The 22,581-nt window shown below is 47.4% G+C and overlaps 1 protein-coding gene across 1 annotated transcript in view; it reads left to right on the top strand.

The window, feature by feature from the left end:
* The window catches only part of jade2 (jade family PHD finger 2), a 56,769-nt gene that overhangs the window by 9,753 nt on the left and 24,435 nt on the right, over positions 1–22,581 (top strand). Inside the window, exons 3-4 of the mRNA XM_068744018.1 lie at positions 2,323–2,408; positions 10,548–10,705. Coding sequence (XP_068600119.1) covers positions 2,323–2,408; positions 10,548–10,705 — 244 coding nt within the window. The remainder of the gene's footprint in view (positions 1–2,322; positions 2,409–10,547; positions 10,706–22,581) is intronic.

The raw sequence follows: 22,581 nt of genomic DNA, 5'->3' as shown, positions 1-22,581 counted from the left end.
GGGAAAGGAACACGAATGAACCCAGAAATGTAAATCAGGCTGCGGTTGAGTGCATCCGGAAAGAGATGAGAGTGACGTCACATAGAACGGCGTCCCCGAAATCTTGGACCGGTTTCGTTCCGGGCGATTCGTCCCTGCTTGCTATGGGCGGGGGGCAGGGTACACCTCGGACGCGTCGCCAGGGCCTCACACAGAGACAGACAACCATCCACACTCGTTACACTACGGACGATTCTTCTGGAGGATGACGTTCTGTTGTCGCTTCTTCCTCGGGATCATCGTGAAAAGTGCTTTCGCCAGTTGCGTTTTTCTTCTGGTCCCGCTGCATCTGCTGCCGTGAAGTTATCAGGTCTCAAATTGAAGGATGCCCGGGATAATTCTGGCTGCCATGCGCCATGCAGGGCTTTAATTAACGCACAGCCACGATGGTAGCCTCCAGCTGAGCTGCAGCCCGTTCGGATGTCTGACCGCAGAGACGGAGCGGTGCAGCTGCCCCCCGTGTGTGTGCGTGGGGATGCGCAAGTTTACGTAAGCTAAAAAAAAAAGTTACTTGGTGACTGAAGGGAAGACGCTAAAGAAGAAGGGAAGACGCTAAAATGAAAAAATGTCTTAATTTTCAGCCACAACAAAGAGAACACGAAGTCACAATCCAAATATTCCGTTTTCTTTCATTTCCTGTGGTCGGTTGGCGATGGGGGTCCCGCTTCCTTGGGTTCAGGTGCCCCCCCCCCCCCCACACACACACATTGCCCCTCCCTCAGGTGGGTGGAGCACTTTCACACGGCATGCAGCGAGTTATGTCTGACGTCGATGTGAAAAGCTTCGAGCCGATCATTTAGCCTGTTTGGGACAAATCTGATATTAAACAGGAGAAAAAGGAACCAAAATGCTGGTCGTCTCCGCTTGATTGACCGAAATGCTAATAAGAGGAATAGTTGAGACCATAATTGCACACAGCGCCCTCTCAGGGTGAGCCTGTCATGGCGCTGGATCTCTGTAATCTCATGCTATCGGTGCTAAATGGCTGCTCCGAGCACACGGGACTCGTCACGCCAAATGAGCTGCAGCGGCGTCACGTGTCGCCCGGCCGCCGTTTTGCACTGTTGTTTGTTCGGAGTAAATAGAGTCATAGAGAAGGGTCTGTGTTGTGCATGTCGAGGTGGACCAACGGCCACCTGCTATTGATTCTACAGCTCACCTCACACTTCCTGTCCCGTCAGTCCGTCCTCCTGACAGCAGACAGTGTGAGTGTGAGTGTGTGTGTGTGTGTGTGTGTGTCTGTCTTTGTGTGTGTTTATGAGCATGCAAAGTACGCACACCTATGACTGACATCATTTGCAAAGTGTGTGTGATGTTGGACAAAAGTGTGTTCATGTTTGACCACAAGCATGCACGTGTGTGTGTGTGTGTGTGTGTGTGTGTGTGTGTGCGTGCGTGCGTGCGTGCGTGTGCGTGTGTGTGTGTGTGTGTGTGGACAGAGGGACTCGGTATTTCTGAAGACAGGCCTGACAGCAGTTCTGTCCTCGGCGCTGATAGCTGTTCAGGCGTCACAAGTAGAATTAGCAGGGAGGGTGACAAGGGAAATATGGTGAGGAGGAGGAAACGCACACACACACACACACACACACACACACACACACACACGTATGTATATGCCATATTACACAACATTGACACATTGTGTTTTGCAATCTGCCAGTGTGATTCCATTTTAAATGACAGGCTTCAGGCGGCACCGATGAGACGGAGCTCGTAGCCGAGAGATGTGTTGCATCAGCCTCATGATGGGAAAGTAGAAATACTCAATAAATCACACACACACGCACACACGCGCACACACGCACACACACACACACACCCAGGCCTGCCGACTGAAGCCGTTTGTTTAATTGACATTAAGTTGTGTATTGATGAGCTTGTTACGGACCACAGTGGTGCTCGCTGCTTAACAAGATGCAGTTCACGCTGTCATTACTTATTAAACCTCTTCATCCATCATCATCATCACTCAGGCTCGGCCTGTCTGGCTCAGGCGCCGGAAGAGTCTTTGTTTCGATGTGCTCTGGTTGAATCGACTCTCGCATCCTTGGACTCGTTGTCGACTCACTGAAGCTTGAGCTTGTTGCTCTTCTTGACTGTCTGGGTCCATAATGGCTGCGTTTCATCATCATTAAACATCAAACAGAAGCCCGTCGGACGTTCTGCTCCAGACCCGTGAGCATTCAGAAGATCTTTTCTGGTCAGACGCCTGCGACCGGAAGCGCCATTGTGCCCGTGTTTGATTCCACCAATCAGGGTGTCGCTGTTTTTCTTTCACCGCAGGTCAGCTGACGTCGTGGTCCAGGTCATCCAAGAGTATGGGCACCAGCAGCACGTGGGTCCACCACCAGCACAAGAAACCCTCCGAGGTGAGTCGGCCCGGGTCGTCCTTCTACCGATATAGTCCCCGTCTCTCCTCTGGACATCGAAGTCTGTCCTCTCTGATCTTATCTCCAAAATGTCTACCCTTCACTGTCCCTCTTATTGTCTCATTTCTAATCCTATTGGTTGACTAAAATACCGGCTTGTTGACTAAAATACCGGCTTGGATCACCCATACGGTCATGACGAGCAATCCCAAGAGATCTCAAATGATCACCCTGAGAAAGAAACTGGCACAGACCGGTTGGAAAATGGTGCATTCTGGCGGTAGTGGCGATGCTTTGCCCACCACAATCACACATTCCTCCCACTCCGTCTGTGAAGTGGGTTCAGGCCTGTTTCAGGCCTGTTTCAGGCCTGTTTCAGGCCTGTTTCAGGACATCTGGTCTCTGTTTGCAGAGTTTCATCGCAAACGGCGACCTGCCGTTTGGACTAAATCATCTCCTGTTCAGAATGATTTGAAATAAAGACGAGGAGAACACATGACTGGTGGTGTTTCAGAAGAAATGTCTGGTAAAGCGCATTGAACAAAAATGAAATGTGACCATCTAATGTGGTCCGTCTCTGCTGGAATTTCTGCCACCCAGTCTGTTAAAAAAAAAAAACATTTCAATTTAGAGGAGAATTATTTATTTATTTGTTTTTATCAACTAAAGGGGAAAAGTGGCATCCGTGCCCAGAACCACCCTGAAGTCATCTGCAGAGCATCTGTCATTCCTGTACATTTGAAGCTTCCTCCCCCCCAGCTCCATCCGGCTAACCACAGGCTGCTGGGAAGGTCCTGTCAGCAATCGGTCTCCCAGTAATTACTACTGTGGCTCCCAGCGCCGACCCGGACCTCCGCTGCAGAGCCGGGGCCCACGTTCCCTCTTATAGCGCTGCCTCCTCCTCCTCCTCTTCCTCGCTGCGGGGCGCGCTGCTCTTCTGAAGAAGATCATATTTAGTCGCCATCTCTCCTTTTTCTGTCGGCAGCAGTGAGTGACAGGAAAGGTTGAACAAAGAGAAGGGGCGGCGGTCACGTCTCGCACGCCGTTTCAGGTGAATCCAGTTAGGAGGGGAATGAGCTGCTTGGCGGACGTTTGTTCTCTGAGTGCTTTCCTAGTTCCTCACTGGGATCTTCAGAGCTTCCAGTCGTCTCTGTACGGAGTGTTTTTTTGTTTAAACCGCGTCCTGACTGATGCATGCAGGCGCAGATGGTCTCCACGGTGGAAACGGCCAGTGGGTATCAGTGATCAAAGGCGTCCTCTGCAGAAAACGCATGGCGTGTAATGAAACAGCAGCTGACTGACGGGAACGCGTCCAGGCTGCCCAACGCCTCCCTCGTTATCGCTGCAGACGTAATATCGCTTTGAGACGAGCACGTCAGGACATTTCCTTCGGGTTCGGGCTGACCGGACTTAACATCTAGTCCTGGATGTTAAGACCGAGGCGGCTGATCTCCGAGGGAACCGCCGACCAACAGACGGGTTCCATCCCCAGATGTATGTTCACAGATAAGTGTGTGTGTGTGCGTGTACGAGAAGACTCACAGCTGCAGCGGCTCATTAGCGTCTGGTAGAAACAGCTGTGGAAGTCTGTAGCATCCAGAAGCCAACACACACACACACACACACACACACTTTACCTGCAAAATAACCCCAAAACACGACATCAGTGGTGAAAAGCTGGCGAAGTGTGAATGTGGAATCGACAAAATGAGACAGGAATGATAGGTGGGGACGATGAAGAGATCAAGAGGAGGAGCTGGAGTGATGAGCTCTAGTGGTAGTTGTGATAAAGGAATGAATGACGATGGAATATAAATATATATATATATATACATATATAAAATGATGTAGTATACCTAGCAGGAAGTACCAGCATGATGTCATTGCAGCTGACGGTGGTTTACTTCATGCAGACAGAAGCTGCAGCTCCACATGAATCAGAAATCACTTTCCCAGCTCAATATTTGACCTCGGCTGATTAATATTCGTCTCACAGGAGTGGATTTTATCTCCATCTTTTCCGTTAACGTTCCCCAACAAGGGTGAAAAAGGCTTCCGGTTAGGAAGAGGAACGAGTCTTCATTGGAATGAAAGCAGGACGGGCCTCTGACATTAACCCGGGCTCCGCTGGTGTTCAGGGGACAAAGAACTAACTTCGACCTCCGTCCTGGAGGCTGCAGGCTGAGAGCGGCCGCTCTTGTTGGACTCTTTAACCCGTCAGGTTCCTCAGTAAAAGCCGATGAGGTCTAGACGTGTTGTCTTTGTACTGTCCGGTTCCGGAGTGATCCGATTCCGTCTCTTGCTTTTGCAGAGACCCACGTTTTAATCCGGCGATGAACAAAGACGTCTTCTGAACTTGTTCTCTGCCGATGGAACGCTTTCGGCCTCCAGCAAAGCGCCGTGCTTCTGTCTCTGAGTGCTGTTTGTTGTTGACACGTAAACAGCGTTGGCCAGTAAACCGCCTGGGAAAGCCCAACCAGTAATCATATGGTGTGTGTGTGTGTGTGTGTGTGTGTTGTGACTGGGAAGGGAAGGGAATATTTATGCTCCCATGAGCATTTGTTTGTGTTTGCATGCATCATTTGTCTTCGCCGTGCGCCTCTTTCCATTGAGCCGTCACCAGTGTGTGCGTTTGCGTTCTTCCTTTCGAGGGTAAAGTTGCCTAAATTTCCATTTCCAGTCGCGTGACTCATGCAGCGCGGACCTGCTGCACGAGTCACCTGTTGATAACCCCGTGTTTTAAGTCTGACTCCTGGTGTTGTCTGTTTCTGTTTCTGTTTCTTGGGCTCCTCTTCCTCCGTCGGTCTTTTCCCATTTGCAAAGTTCTCCAAAGATTTTGTATTTATTTTTTTTACTGCAGGTGACGATTCACAGTCGAGTCGTTTTTCAGAATAAAACACCTGTTCAGATTCTACTAATTAATAAAACAGAAATTGCGTACATAATTTATTCTTTCTGTGCGGCCCGGTAACAAATGCCTCACTAGCCGGTACCGGGCCATGGCCTGGAGGTTGGGGACAGGACATGTGCGGCGGATGGCACCTGTAAGAGCAGAGAGGACGGTCACCTTGTCCAGGACTAATGGACGAACTGAGAGCAGAGGCCACAGACACAGCCGTTGAACCCTCTTTTACATATTCAGTTCAAAACTGTTCACGGGCGTTCCGTAGAGTCATTCTTACGATTGTGTTAACAGTAGCAGACTGAGACGTAGGAGATTGAACTGCTGCGGTTCAACGAGCCCAGTCAACATCGCAGGCTGATGACACATTACTTTTTCCCTTTTGAAAATCCAAAACGAGGGCCTGTTGAATGAAATGGCTCGGCGCTGGAGTGGCTGTTAAGAGGCGCGTACAAATGCTCTTCATACGGTCGGGGACATTTATTTTAGCCTTTTTTGCGCGGAGCCAGCTGCGATGCTGCGATGCTGGCCCTCCAGGAGGAGATGCATCTCTGTCTGACTCCGTTAGGACGCTCTGCTGGCTTTGGCTTCCGTTTCATCAACTTTGTTTTTCCATATCAGCAAATTCTGCTACTTAAGAGCATGACGAGCGTCTGAAGCTGCAGACGCTCGTAGCGTCGTTAATCACGGAGCTGTTTTCAGCCACATATCTCCAGAACTGGGTCACATGTAACCCGAACTTCCTCCGCCTGAGTACACCGCAGGAAAGGTGAGATCTGTGTGTGTGTGTGTGTGTGTGTGTGTGTCAGGGTCATTACTGTAGTACAAGTACCCAGTGTGATCTGTGTAACGGATCAGTGAGATTCATGAATGATGTGTGTATTCATAACTCTCACACAAGTATGTAGAGGTTTGTAAAGGTGTAGACACCTCTCTCTCGCTCTCTTTCTCTCGCTCTCTCCTCAACATGACATTCTTTCATGGTAGATTCTCGTAACATCTGCCGGCGCTTCCTAATATCCATTCAGGTTAGCTGATATGCAGTCGTCCCTCGTTTACGTTCTAGGACGCCGTGATTGAAAATCCATGAAGTAGCGACACCATATTTATTTTATGATTTATGATTTTGTGTATTACCTTTACAATACAGTAGCAGTAGTGTATATTTATTATGCTCTTAAGATATGTGAATGCTACCTGTACTCTTAATCCTAAATTAGTCATACTGTTTTAATGAATAACAAAAAAAACAATCTTTTTACATTTCTCTTTTTCCTCGGCTAGAAAATGCTTATTTTATCAATAAAATAACGGAAATATAAAAATGTATTTACATGCATACGATATAGCGGAAAATCCACGATATATGAATACATATGTTCATCAAGTAAATCCTAGCATGTAGCATATGCGAGCTACCGGCGCATTAACCCTCCATGATAGGTGGCATTATCTTCTGCCGAATGTCTCGTTCAAAGACATCCAAGGAGACCAGCTTTTCCCGAACCCCATGTTCGGCTCCTCCTGCAAAAACCTTGAACCCGCTGCAGTCCTGAACGAGGACCAGCGTGGCGGATGCGTCTCTCTTGAACCCATTCCTTTGTGTACGTGATTGGTGGGAAGCTTTAAGCTCACCGTAGGCCAAGAATCACATCTGCTCAAATGAGCGAGGACAGTTAGTCACATCCTTATTGAAGAGGGAACAAAGCTTAATTGCATGACCTTTGATTGAGGCTTTGGCAATCAGCCTGCCCTTGGCGTTCGAGGGGAGCACCAGAGCGCCGCTCGCCATTCAGGCCGGAGGCCTCTGACGAGGAGCAGGCGTAGAGTAATCTCTAAAGGACTTGTTCGCTGCCTCGTCTTACACTAATGAGCGCCATGAATTGTAGGCTGAGTGCCTTTTCAGCGCTCGACGGTAAGTCGGGCTAATAGCTGCGGATGTACCGTTTCACATCCGAGACAGGAGAGAGGGACCGTAGAGAGCGGGCGAGAGGAAATCCTTTTCACAACCCGAGCAAATCTTTTGTGTCCTTTTAAAATGTGTCAAGAAGGTCTGTGAAGGCAGCTGATTCAGTCAGAGAGGGCGTGTCTGCATAATGACGCCGGCGTAGGCCTGCTCACAAAGTACGTTAGAATTACACCTCAGAGTGTGGGGGGGGGGGGTCACATCTGGGTTGTCAAGGAGTTTCACATTCTAAATATGTCGTTAAAGTGTCTTCAAACGTAAGGTGACTTAGTTACTTTGTCTGTTTCATAGTTTTTACATGATTCTTGGGTCACAGAGCTCATTAATGTTTGATCACTTCGTGTTTCATTCATTCCTCTTCTCGTCTTCTGACTTCTGCTGGAGCCTATCCCACCTGACTACGGGCGAGAGGTGGGCTACACCCTGGATGAGACGCCAGCTCTTTGAGGGTCCGCATGAAAGACAAACAAACACACCCATGGACAATTCTGAGTGATCAATTCACCTGCGGAAACCAGGGAGAACATAGAAACTCCACACAGAAAGGAATCGAACCTGGAACCTCCTTGCTGTCAGGCAACAGCGCCACCTACTGCGTCACAGTGCTGCCATCGTAATCTTTTAACATCACCAAATATGATGGTACGGCGTTCCTCTGCCCACGTTGTGCAGATGTCTGGTTCGTTTTTCCCCTCCTACCTGTGTACTGAGATTCCCCTCCGTGTGATCGGAGTCCCGGCTGAGACCTTCCCGAGGATCTGATCAGACAAACAGGGGGGGTCCTTCCACGCGCCGCTGAAATGCGTGAAAAGTCTGACACCGCCAGGAGACGACAGAAAACGTATTTGGGTACAGGCAGACTAGTAATTAGCACATGACTGACTGAATAGAGCGCAGAGCACAATGTCCAATGTCTTCCCATGCTGTTACTATAGTTACTCTTGTTGGCTGTGGCTCGGCACCCGGTGTGCGGAAGGGGGGGGGGGGGGGGGGGTACAGAAAGTATGAAGATTTTCATCCACCCGTTATCTTATGGCGAAGGCAGAACGCAGATCCTTTCTTTAGCAAAGTACTTCAGCTGAATACACAAGGTAAAAATACTTTGAGTCTGGAGTAGGGTTGAGGGAAACAAACTCGTGGCCGACCAGATGGAACTATTTAATGAGATGCTGTAATACGTCCCATCCATTCCGTACCACTACAATAATAATGAATGAATGCCACGGCGCCAAACATTTACCAGACCTGTGTCTATAATGAGCCCAAATACGGAGACACTTGAACTTTTGATTGGATGAATGGTTTTGAGTTATACAAACACCTTTTCTGTTTTAAAAGAGTGCCGTCCTGCTTCACATCACGTGTTATAAAACAATCTAACATAAAAAAAACGCGGCAAATGTGGCGCAACAAGAAAAGTACAAGCAGAAAATCAGTGCAACAAATGGAAGCGTCAGCATTTTGTGCCTCAAAGGCCAAAACGACACACTTAAATGTAAACAAAACCCTGAAACGGATCGAACTCATGCGCTCAAAGCTTTTTCACATTCGACTTTCTGTGAGGAGTTTGCGTGTTCTCTGCGTGGGTTCTCTCCGGGTTCTCCTGCTTCCTCCCACCTCCAACAACATGCAATTGTTCAAAGGTGTGTGTGTGTGCGTGATGAACTGGCGCCTTCATGTGTAAAATGTCATCAAGGTCCGCTTGTATCTTTTTGAGTTACGCTGCTAACAGACAAACAGATGAACTCCGGAGGTAAATACCTAAACAAACAGAGCGGCCAAACAAATAGGATCCGAACCCGGTACCTTGTTGCCGCGAGGCGACAGCGCTAACCACTCCGCCACCGCGCCGCAGGACAACGAGGATGACGTGGATTAATCGCACACCAAAGCGGCTTCTCTCTTATGTCTGAGCTGAACCGTGTCATTCTCTCTTCCGATAGGGATGTGTGTGTGTGTGTGTGTGTGTGTGTCTAATCGGCTCTTGCAGGGCTTTCTTTTCCCATTTTCCTACCCGATGTTATTTTTGACCCCGACCGCTCAGGGAAAAGTGCCTCATCAGCATTTTCATATTTTGTGTACATTTCTCTTTGACAGTTTGGCGAGAGTAAACGGTTCCTTTGCCCTCCTCCTCTCTGACTGTCTCCTTTCTCCTCTATCTGCTCGTCCGTCGCTCAGGCTCAGTGATTCCCCAGCTGCCTAAAGGAGTAAAATGACGAAGAGGATTAGAGTCAGATGAAGATGTGCTCTGGAGAGATAAGGAGGGAAAGAAACACGGCGGAGCATGAAACTGCAGGAGCTTGTAATAGTGTTTCCTAGACATTAATTAGCTGAAGTCATTTCTCTGCAAACACACAGCAGTAAAACTGATGAAGCTCCACTCCTCCGTTCCTCCCTTCCCCTATCCCCTCGCTCCTTATTTCCTCTCCTTTATCCCATTTTCCTTTCTTTTCCTCCTCTCCTTTTTCAGCCTCCTCTTCCATTTTTTAAATTAATTTCCCCTACCCTCTTATTTTGTATTTTAGAATTTTTCTTCTCAACTTTTCTACTATTTTCTATCCTCTTCCGCCTTCATCTCGTCCACATTGCACTTCTCCCTCCCCCTCCCTCACCTTTCCTTTACTCCTTTACTCCTTTACTCCTTTACTCCTTTCCTACATTTCCTTTCCTTTTCCCTTATTCCCCCCCCCCCCCCTTTTTCCCAAGCCTCTGACGCTCTATGAAGAGGAATATTAAGCAAAAAGGGAAGGGGAGGAAGAAAAATCGAGCAAAATTAATCCTCCTTTCTGTTTTGCTGGTTACTGCTGATTACTTCAGGAGATGGTTAGATTCTCTGTCTCACACACACGTGCACATCTACACACACACACACACACACACACCAGTCTCATCCTTGTTTGTCCTTGTCTTTTATCTCTACATTTACAGTCATTTCAGCCTCTTTCTTTTTCTCTTCTGCTCATTCTTCTTGATTTATCCTCTCTTTCTCCTCCCTCACCTCCATCCTCTCCATTTAGGTAAAGATTATTCTCCTTTTTCTCATCCTGTCATCCTCCTGCGTCACCATCATTTTCCTGTCTCCTTGTCTGCTGCCATCAAGACTCCTTTCTTTTTTCTTTTTTTTTTAAATTAAGACAAACACACAGCAGATGTCATTCAGATTTTCTCTTCTTCTTCTGATGTGTATTGAATACTATCAGATTTCATGAGACTAATGGGATAAAACAGGCTTCATCTTCCTCCCTGTCGTCCCTCTGTGTTCATGCTGCAGGTATTCCGTACCGACTTCATCACCGCCATGAAGCTGCCGGACTCTGCTCAGCTCGGCCCGGACGATTTCTACGTGCTCTCAGACCCGTGGAGACAAGAGTGGGAGAAGGGGGTTCAGGTCCCGGCCAGCCTGGACGCCATACCGGAGCCCGTGGTCAGGTGGGAGACGCAGCACGTGTGAGTGAGAGGTCCATCTGGGACTTTAATTAGAGAGTCATGACCATTTAATCCAAAAATCACAGTGCCTTAAACTGGTGACCCCCCCCTGTCCTGGGGGTGGGAGGAGCATTCAAACATGATGGACACACACACACACATTAGTGTATCCAAAAACACAACGCACATTTGTCCTTCATAAAATAGACTGTTCCCAATCATTTTTACATTTTATTTGTTTTCTGGAAATCATCTCTGCACCCCCCCCCCCCACCACCATCTGGTGGCGACCCCCACTTTGGGAAACCTGCTCTCGCACACATTGACATGGGTTCACCATCTAAACATCCTGGCAGCGTTCCCAGGCTCACAGAGGTCTGGGAACAGTCGTGGGAATGACTAATAAGTCCCTCTTCCGGAATGCCATCAACACACTTTAAATAAGAAAATGTAAGAATACAAATGAATTACATTATGAATTATTATTCTTCTAATTTTTAAGTGATTTTTAAAAATGGAATAAATGCGTGGAAAAGTTCAGAAAATATTTGCAATAAAAAAAAAAAAGTGTGGGAATTGTGTTCTAGCACACCTGTTAGCATTTTCTCTGTTAGCGGCGTGCATGTTACCCCAGATGCAGAAACATGTACCCCCCCAAGCTTCCTATTGTCTCCATTGTCTCAATGGAGGTTGTCTCCTCCATTGAGGAACAGGCGTGCATCCCCCCCCCCCCCCCCGGTAGGTTCCTGCAGCTCCAGAGTACTACTACAGCTGCTCACATACTCATGTGGTTTGCTGCCATACTCGGAACTAATGAAAATGCTCAGACTGCCTGGTAATGCCCGTTAGAAGGTCCTGTCATACTGGGAGGCCACACACACACACACACACACACAGCACACACACACATACATTTGCCATGGGAACAACGGTTTGATGCGGATCAAATGTTCTGTATCTCTGTTTTCTGCTCACCTCGTCCAAGCAGACGACCAGAAAGCTGAAACCTGCGATGAATATTTCACTTTGTCAGAGTTTCAATACGAGAAATGGCGTGCAAGTTCAAATGCGTTCAATAACATCTTTTATGTGCATCCATTTAAGCCAAGCTTGATGAATGCTTGATTGATGTTCGAGGATCGTGACTGCAGGAGGGCCGGCTCATGACTGCACTGTTTCCAGTTCACTTTGTGTGCGCAGTAACGGCCCCATCACAACATGTGCAGTTCAATAAAGACAGAATGCGTCTCAGAGGGTCATAAATAATGGAGTTCAGATACTTTATGAAACATCTTTATGATGCCAAGACTTCAAAGAACAAACTTAATGGCACCATTAAAGTTTATTTTTAATTTACAGCGATGCTCTCTGTGTTAATCTCATACAGTATCGTACCGTAAACAGCAAAGCATCATGGGACAGTGACAGAAAAGCGTGGGGACTAAACAATGACGCTGAAACCGGTTCAGGCTTCTGACACAGAGCTTCAAGGAAGTCGGAGTGGAGTAACAAAACCCACGGTGGGAGGATGTGCAGAAGTACTGCAAGTAGTCGTAGTTCTTACTGAAGTAGTTTCGCAGGTGTTGCTGCTGTCATCACTAAGACTGTGTGAAGTTCCAGTCCCCGCCTCTGTGGCCTACATTTTTCATTTTGACGTTTGAAAGTAATGATTATTGATTATTACAGCCAGAATTTACAAGAACACAGAAATAATGCTTTTAGGAAAATGACGTGATTCTAAATTATAATAAGAAACTTGGAACAAAACCCATTTCTTTCCAGAGATATCTAATGGGTTAATATCTCACTACACACTCTCTGTACTTACCCAACAGATGAAGGGAGCCTGAGGCGAGGAGATAAACGAGCAGATACAGAAAGAGCATTCACAAAGATGGATAAGGAGAGATGATTGAATGAGGCCTCATGCTATCTGATGCGTGATAAAAGGATATCGTGAAATTCAGTGATGCTAACATGAGTGATGATGATGATGATGATGGATGGACGATGCAGATGGGGTGAATGTGAAGAATAGTTAGCTTGTCTTCGTTCTCTGTTTCTGCCTCTGTCCTTTTCAGGAAACGAACTTAAGGAGGAAACGCAGGTCGGAGACTTCTTCTTCTGGCCTCTCTGTACTGAGAACGGATCAGACGAGTTGAGCTGATCGATCCGCATCAGTTCCACTTTTTAGTCTCAGTCTCTGCTCTTCCTGTTCTTGTTCTTCTTGCTTGTCATCCTGTTGGTTTCATGGCAGCCCTGCTGAGTCACGCCAATCATTATGAAGTCTTCTTTTCTGTAAGGTTAAACGGCGGCTCCTTGAAGGCTCAGTAGACTTGATGCTGCTTTCACTCCGATTAATGGCTTTTGTTAGCTAAAGAAATCAAGACTGACTTCAGCATGAATGGAAAGTCTAAAAGTTTAAATTGCAGTAGTTCTCTTACGTTTGTCTCAGTTTGTTTCACGTCACGTGACAAGATTCTCTGTCTCACACTCACACACACACACACACACACGTGTGTGTTTTTCATATTAGTTTCCTCCTGATATCTGTTTGCAAATTCATTTTCATCTTCTTTCTCCGGCTTCTCTCCTTCCATTCCATCCATCCTATTATTATTATTCTGCTGTGAACCTCAGGGGCAGATGCATTTTTATTTTTTTATGTGTCCTTTTTTGTGAATAATGATGTCATCCTAAGAAATTGTTGCAGAGGAAAAGAGCTGCAGGCTCTGTCTGTCTTCCACATCTCTCTCTCTCTCTCTCTCTCTCTCTCTCTCTCATATATATATTTGGCTCATACTGCATGATTTTCAGTAAAACAGTTGTGTGGAATGAAGAGCCTTTTTTTTAAAATGCTTCTCTTAACCAAAAGCCTGCGGTGGGATGCAGGAAGAGAAGGAAGACAACTCGTCTTCTTGTCTCTTCCTCTCCCTCTCTTTTCTTTCTGTCTTGGATCTCCCTTGACCCTTCCCATCTCTATACTCTGTGCTGCCTTCTTTATTTGCACGCCTCTTTCTTTACCTCTCCTCTCTTTTGCCTGGGCTGAGTGGAAGTGATTAGCCGTTGTGTAACACTGCAGCCGCTGAATGGGCTTTTGGCAGAGACTCGACAGCCTCTGTCCCCGGTGACAGCACAGAGCCAGAGAAGGAAATAATTACACATACGCATGAGAAGAGTTTTGCCTTCTCACAAAATGAAAGACACGAGATAGCAGTTATTGTAGAGATTGCTTCATTTTTTTCCTCCTCGGGCTGGCGGGCGAGTTGGGGAATGTGAAGCCGCTGTTTGGGGCTTTGGCTGAACACTCTGGATTTCTGAATGGTGTGTAAAGCTGCGTAGTTTGTACGGTCCACGACTGCTCAGCTGCTATGCCGATCACAAACGATTGCAAACTTGAGACATATATACTCGGCAAAATTGGGGCGGAAAATAATTGCCCTGTCGTTCCCCGGCTGAACTGATGGAGGGGGGCGGGGCTTAGAGCGGGATGCAAAGATAAGTCTGTATCTGCATTGCACATTGCTGTTCTCTCATCAGTTTGTAATTCCCATTATGTTTTTTAAAGGCTGTTTTGTCAGCTGTCCTAGTTTTTCATGATCTGTTTGGAGAAAGGCCTTTCAGACATTTTAGAACGGCACCTTTAACTAGTCGAGCTAATGTCAGAAGCACACGAAGGCATAGAATCAACCCAGGGCTGCTTGTTCGGGGGCTTTTGTTGAACACTTTTTCCCATGGTAACAGTGTTTGTTGTAGAACAGTTTGGAATTGTGACGTAATCGTGGACACTTTTTAATTTTTTTTTCCATTGCACTATTGAACAATCTGTTTTTCCCTTGTCATCGCTGAGAAGTGATCAAATTGTGTAACTTGACTGTCTGCAGGGACCGTCCAGTTAGCAACAAGTAAGTCAGAACAGCGAGCTAAAGGTCATCAGAGAAGCAGTGACACACACACACACACACACACACACACACACACATCAGTGAAACTGTGAGGGTAAGTGTAGACCTGAAAAGCCCCTGAGGGAGTTTCAAGCTGCCTGTCCCACTGACAGCATCGTCCGCCGGTGGCTCGGTGTGTGTGTGTGTCGGTGTGTGTGTGTGTCAGCATCCCTTCATGAATGCAGATGCTGCTCGGGGGTGTACCATCGGTACACGCATATCATGAAAGTGCGTTTGATGCATCTAGGCTGAAAACAGCATCTGGAAACCCCCCATGAACCCCCCCTTCCAAAACACCTCTTCATCTGAAAATCCGATGACTAAGAGCCATAGCGTCGCCTTCATCGCCGCTAAACGGGGTCAATCCAGTGCAGATGGCTTCCACAGACCCCCCCCTCCACCCGGCGTTGGTCGCTGGTGCTCTGTGTGGTGTCTGGATGCTGCTTGAGGAGGCTGCTCACCTGGATGGCCTGCTGCCTGAATAATTATGTGATGGAATCGATTGATTAGGTTCATGCAAGCACTTCAGAGTCTGTCTGAATTCATGACTTACTGCTTGGAATAAGATACGCGCATTCATCGAATCACCGTAGTGGTGGACTGGCCTCGGTGACCCCCCCCCCCCCTACGCTGCTGGGGGGTCGGCGGTTGTGCTCCCGACCACAGACTGATTCAATTTCTTTTGGCTTCATAGGAGCGTGAATAATGAGCGCTGTACTTTCTAAAGTATGGGCTGAGCAGCCAAGCTGGGCCCGTTGCATCTGTGTTTGGTAACTAATAACATATTTGCCGTGATAAATAGCTTTCCTGAGGGATGGGGCTTCACAAACGTTCCCAGAGTCATTAGGTTCCAGCTTTCAGCACAGTTAAAGGGAAATCCATTTCCTGGCCTCGCTGATTGAGCCACGGCTGGTCAGAGCGACCAACTGACAGTTTGTACAAAGGGCCGGGTGCTCATCCGTCTCCGTGACGGCCACATTTCTTCTTCTTTAGATGAGTGCAATCTTTGCCATTCTTTGAGTTGACGTGTTCCGCCTCATCACTGCCGGACTGGGTCAGTGAGCCCGTCGCCATGTTCCGGGCTCGCTGCTTAGCCTGCGGGGCTTGTTTCTCGATTGCCTGGACAAAGTCCCAATTCCGCGAAGGACTGGCCGGAGGAGTAAAAGGTCAACGGGGTGGTTGAAGAAAAATGAGAAGAGTATGGAGTTGTTGTTTTTTTTTCCACCTCCTCATTCGTTTTTCACGTAGACCTTATGCCCTTCGATTTGTGCATTAAATACTTTGTTCCCCATCTGATTGGTGGCTGTAGTTGGAGACTTGAGGACGGTGGTCTGCATGACGCGTCGTGATTCTATGAATCTAAAACTCGTGGCCCGTGTCCAACCAGCAGGATGACTCCTCGTCCTCCATCTTGGACCGCGCTGTGTATTCGCCAGCTGCTAGTCGGCATCGACTGACCCCGCTGGCTTGCTGGCTGGGTTGGCTGCCCTCGCTGAAATGTCAGGGAAGTTAGAACTGGCAGGCTGAGTGAATGACTGGTTGGCTGCCCAGCTGGCAGGCTGACTCTCTGACCTCAGTGGCTGAGTGTGGGCCAGAACTGAGCTGCGTTTCTGCTTCCAGTGGGTGAGTCAGATTCCAGCCGAACCCGATCACCTCCTGAGGCTTGTGGGCAGAATCGGGGGAATCTGCTGAGTTAAATGCATGAGGCCAGTCCTCCATCTGTCTATATAGAACATTCATTTCTATTAATGCATGAAACGGATAAAAGAATGCAGCTCGCCCGGGATGATTAGTTCTGTTTGCATGAATTTTGCATGTTAAATAAATTCCCCAGTTCACAGCGCAGCATGAGAGGAGTGTGTGTCTGCCCCCCCCCCCCCCCCAGGCTCAGTATGGGCTGCTTTCTCTGTATATGTGTGTTTATGCCTGCATCATTGTTGATCCCCACATGGATGCCACGTGAGTCAACCTGAGCTGCAGTGTGTGTGTGTGTGCGCAGAGTTAATGTATGCAGGTTTGTGCGTACCAGTGGGTGGAATAAATGTGAGTTATACTCCTGGTACTTCCTCATTAACACTTGAACATCTTACACGGGAATATCGCTCACCTCTGCGCTGCAGTACTGTGTCTTATTGTGGCACGCACACACACACACACACACTCGTCTTCTCCTCCTCCTCCCTGCGGGCCTCCTCCGGTGTCCTGTAGTCGTTCCTCTGTGGTTCTCGATCAAACCCTCGACATCTGGACCGAAACCATCGCCTTTTTTTTTTTTTAAACCAGCTTCCATGTGTCAGTTTCACCCGACAGGGGTGTGAGAATGAAACAGAAAGGCGGGTGATGGATGATGGGGGGTGGGGGGGGTGTGTCCTCCTTTCCTCAGAAAGAATCGCGACCACCTCTCCTGGTCGGTAATGGTTTTTAAGTCTGTAACTCTGAATGATGGATAAAATAATAACTGGATGAAACCCAAACAAATGGTGATAACAAATGATATCACGCGATAAGATTCCTGCATTCCTGTTTTCCTCATGTGGCTCTTCATGGATCCAGTTGTTTATTGCTGTTGTGATCTGAAGAGGATGCAGAGAGAATGAGTTCATGAATTCAGTCGAGGGAAACTAGAAGATGCACAGCGTAATCTCCTTTGATGCTGTCTGGGTCTTTCTGCTCATTTCTCCTGCCTGTGGAACGCCCACCTTATGTGCCGGGTTGTTTCGGGAAGCATTTTGGGGGGTTGGGTGTCGGGGATCTCGTTCGTAGCAGGCGCTATAATAACAGCTCTGAAGCAGGGAGGCTCGAAAACACTCAGATGATTTAACAAATGGCTGAATCAACATCCACTTCAAGCGCATTCCACAGACATTATTTGGCCGTTGCCACTGTGGCTGGATTAAACAGATTAAACACCAAAGATCCAACGGAAGATTTAAAATAATTGATAATAAGACAAAGATAAGCAGAAACTGCTTCTCCTGGAGTATTTGAAACGTTTGCCGCGATCGCTCGTCATTTCAGCTGTAATGTTTGTCGAGCAGGAAGAAGCTGCTCTTGAACGTAAACGGTGTTTGGTTGGCCTCAGTTTCCTGTGAGGAGTTGGTATTTGTGTGTTTTTGTGCGGCGGAGCGTGTGTGTTTTTAGCATGTGGAGGGGTGTGTTTTTGAAGTGCTGGTGGGCTTACTGGAAGTGTGTCAGACAGGAGAGGAATGCAGGAAGTGTGTGGGGGGGGGGGGGGGTGGCCCATATGGAGGCGGGCTGACAGGGTCACCCCAATTCTTTCTTGATGTGTACATATGTGTGTGTGCGTTCTGATCCCACACGGATTCTTCGGCGTCGCTCCGACTCTGGGCTGAGCTTCTCCGGGGAGGACGGCAGGTTGTCCACATCCACCCCAGAGGAACTACAGCGTCCCATAGCGTCCCATAGCGTCCCATAAAGACGAATTTAGAGCCCATCAAATTTTGAGAGCGATCCAGATACCAGTCTGGATGCAAAACATCTGGATTTTCCCATTTACTTTAAAAAAAAAAAAGAAAATCATATCTTGTAAAATATGCATTCAATTCACTCACCAAAAATCACAGTCATAAAGGGATCCGAGTGGGTTCCCTCCACACAAACCATGCAGTTCTCTCTGAGGCCCGGAATGTGTAATAGTTTAGTTTCATATCAGGAACATCAGCGACTAACGGGAATCTGTGGCCAACGAATCAGAGGGCAGAATTCAAGCTGGTTCACTTCCACGGCAACGCTGCCATTTCCTGACATAACCACCAAGTAGCAGTTTCATTCTGACGTTTCTGCACCTGCATGAACAAAAGCCGCCTCATTTACACACAGTTTAAAGGCCAGCAGATAAAATACTCTGTTTATTGATGGTAATCAGACCCAAATTAATTTGCTAATGATTTACTGATGTTAAAAAATGCTACACGGTGCACCTTGCACAAAATAAATGGTGAGTTTTTTTGGTTTTTTTTGCTGCGTTTGCTTGAGAAATGTTGATCTAGCAAAATTAAAAAGTAGGAAAAAAAAAACTGTTGCGTTGGCAAAAAGGCAAATTGCTAGCAGGGTAGCTGGAGGCTGGGCGGGAGGGGGAGTCTCGTCGTCAGGCTGCTGGGGAGCAGGCGGAAAGCTGGCCTGTGAGCTCCATCCCGTGGGAACCGACAGGGAGCTCTACTTTTTGTGTTAAAAAAAAAAAAAAAAAAGACTCCCACTTTGCTGGTCCCCCCCGACACCCCTCTAGGAGCTCATCATATGCATCTTCTTCATTGTCTCTGCACACATTTGAGGAGCTTTGCCTGAATTGTAGCAACGCTGGCCCCTAGCATCTCTGCGGGTATTGCACACACACACACACACACACACACACACACAGACTTCCTTCTTGCTTGACAACATGACTTCAAACCCACATGTCTGTTTCCTCAGCCTCCGACTGGTTTGTGTTAATATTCATGACCTGTATGTGTTTCACAGAACTGCAAACGCTCCACTGTCTGCTCCCATCATGCTTCCTTCACTCTGAGTGCGTTGTGGTATTCAAAGCCCCGGGGACGAGTGGATTCCTCTGTATTTATAGCCATGTCTTTCCGTCTCTTTGGTCTTTATTCGGGGCACGCTGGGATTTGATTGGTTGAGGAGGAGGGGTGTGAGGGGCATCCGCTGGCCATTATTTTGAAATAGTAGGGAGTGGTATTATAAATCGCAGACTAGATTAGATTAAATATGATCAGATTAAGTTTGATGAGATCATCCCTGTGGGGAAATCGGGTCATTACTGGTGAAGATAGCGGCCTGCAGCAGAAACAAAGACCAAACCCCTGCTGATAGAGGACGATTGGGGCGGTAAGGCAATCCAGCGAATGGGATGGGGCCCTAATAGCTCTTTTGGGTTTTGATCCATCCAGGTTGATAAAACTGTCCAAGGCTAAAAGATGATCATTCAGGGTCAGTCCTTTAAAGTCTCACTTATTGTTGGAGCTACACTCAGATACATTTGAATTGGATTCAGATTCTGGAACGTTCTCCCAAAGCGCAGCCTGGTGAGGACTGAGGGTCCGGCTGGGGACCTCGACACACACACACACACCTAGAATCTACTCATAACAATAGTTTGTATTTGTTCCTGGAAGAAAGATGACTCACCCTGCTTCCACTGAATCACACACACACACACACACACACACTGTAACTTTCATGACATTATCTGAAGCAGGAAGCCAAGGAGGGCTGATATTTCCTTCTTTTCTCTCTGACCTTTCTTTTATTTCTTCCCGTTAACCGTCTCTTGCTCTTTTTAATCTTTACCTTCTTTTCCTGGCTTTTGCATTCCTCTCTCTCTCTCTCTCTCTCTCTCTCTCTCTCTCAGGAGCCCCTATCTCTTTTCCTCTTCTCTCTGGACTCTTATCTTCCTGGGGAGCTTTTTAAAACAACTCCCACTCGCTTACTCTGATCTGTCTTACAAAGGCAGAGAAGTAGAACACTCACACACACAGATGCATACACAAGGTTGCATAATTTGTGACTTGCCTGATGCGTGCAACGAGGACCTGAGTCCTCAAACACACACACTAGTGACTATCGGGAACATTGTGTCCAGCTTGGCGACATTCTCCTCCTGAAGTCATTGATGTGAAGGAGCTTTCTGTCCAAACACAGCAGTTTGTTGTTATTTCCTGCTTCTCCGTCCAGGAGATTTAAATTTGGACTTGGAGTAGGGATTCTAAGAATGGCCCCTCCGGACCAATATGGGTGGATGCGGGGTGGAGGAGAGGAAAAAGAGAGCTGGAGTGAAAGAATTGTGTCCACTTTCAGTTCTCTCTCCTTCTTTTCATCCCCTCTTCCTGCATCTCTGTCACTCCTCATCCTCTCTGCTTCCCAAATAACTCAGTGGAAAATATGAATGAAAACGTTCCCTGCCGTGTTTGCCCAAACTCTGCTGCAGGCACAAACCTCCCTCCCCTCGCTCCCTCTCTCCCTCGCACTCTCTCTTTCTTTCGTTCTTTTCCTCTTGCTATTATGTGCTTCATCCACATTTCTTGGGAGGTAGTTTCGCATTTCTTTTTTTTAACTGTGTGTGTGTGTGTGTGTGCCAGCAGCGCTCTGGAGCGATGGTGTTAATAAGTCTGAGTCATATCCATGACAACAGGCCGACTGCAGCACCATCTAAACCACAGAACAAAATGGCAGCTGTGTGTGACACCCAGCGTTTCCGGCTTCCTCTCATTAACCACAAGCGTTCCACCGGAGCCAAAAGTCACACACGGCTTCAGAAAGATGCTCAAACTCATCCAGTCATCACTTCTTTTATGATTTCTTTTTTCTGTATATATATATAGGATAGGATTAGAAATGCGGCAATCAGAGGGACAGGGAAGGTTAGACGTTTTCGAGATGAGGTCAGAGAGGACAGATTTGGATGTTTGGACATGTCCAGAGGAGAGACAGGGACTATATCGGTAGAAGGATGCTGAGGATGGACCTGCCAGGGAACACGGCTAGAGGTCGACCCAGGAGAAGATACATGGACGTAGTGAGGGAGGACATGAGAGCGGCTGGTGTTGGGGAGGACGATGCAAAGGACAGGGTGAATGTGGAGACCCCTCACGGGACAAGACAAAAATAGTAGTTGTTCTAACCTCTAGAATTGACTCTTAACTACATGCTTTCAAAGTATCTGAATAAATGGAGCCTTTTGGACCCGTATTTTGAACCCTGAGCAATTCCCTGCATAATATGCTCGTATTAACGGTTCAGAACTTTTCATCAGTATGTCGTTGGAAACTGTTTTCCTGTCGTTCAGTTCCGGTTCCGTGACGTTGGAGGAGGCTCTGTGACTCTCTGAGGGCTTCCGGGTTTTAGACGGGATAACAGAAGGAATCCATTCAGACGTTAAGATGAACAAACCAAAAAGGCACGACATTTACCTGCCGATTTCCAGCGCTGGAGAGCTTTTTTAAGCAACATATTGTCAATAACTGGTGCATTCATTCTGGTAGACTCGACAGCAGGTCGGATATTTCTGTATTTGGCAGTCAGATATTTTAATTTTGTGTGCAAGAAGCAGAGTAGAAGGTGGAGTGAGATAAAGAGTGAGTGGCATTGAGAGAGAGAGAGAGAGAGAGAGAGACTAATGAAAACACACTTTACATTTATGAGCTCTTGCTTAAAATAGAAAATCTCTGGATTTCTTTTTTTTTTTTTAAGTTATCTCCATCTTTGGTGCTCAGCCCTCATTACTGGGGGGGGGGGGGGGGGGGGTTCTGTTCTGCACCTCCAGATTAGCTGTCAGTCAGACAATGTGGGCAGCTCACCGACATAACAGGAACTCTGTGGAGCAAAGTTTCAATATTTCCTCACACTATTCTGTTTACTTAATCCCCAAAGCAAACGGCTTCTACTGGTGCAAGACAACTGCCCCCCCCCCCCCCCCCCCTCTCGCCTGACACCCCCAGCTTCTTTGCTGTTGATGAAGTCTCATTGAGGATGATCAGAAATCATTATTTTCTTTCGATCATCTCTGAATTGCGAGACGTCTGAGCGGCAGTGCTTGTGATTATTTTATGACTGATTGCTGCTTTATATTTATATTTGACTCCAGGAAATCTGGCAACTCATTCCTGACAAGTTCGAGATGTGACTCCATTCGATAGCAGCGCGTCTGGTTTTCTGATGCCCCTAGTGGCCAGACGGGAATCCTGTGCTTTAAACTGCTGCATGTCAAATTCTAAAAAATGTTGTTTTTTTTTGTGAGTCAGAAAGGCACGCAGCCACGTATTTATTAGTGAAGAACATTGTGCTGCAGAGGTGGAGCTGCCTTTCCTGACATGCACAGAACCAGGGAGGTGCCCCTGCACCCAGGTGTGGGTAACCCCATCCCCCTTTGGATGCTTGCCCTGTCCTTCTATTCCAATCAGCATGCGGATACGGGCC

The sequence above is a fragment of the Brachionichthys hirsutus genome, chromosome 10 (genome assembly GCF_040956055.1).
Source record: "Brachionichthys hirsutus isolate HB-005 chromosome 10, CSIRO-AGI_Bhir_v1, whole genome shotgun sequence".
Taxonomy (NCBI): domain Eukaryota; kingdom Metazoa; phylum Chordata; class Actinopteri; order Lophiiformes; family Brachionichthyidae; genus Brachionichthys; species Brachionichthys hirsutus.
This window is presented reverse-complemented; position numbering and strand designations above follow the sequence as displayed.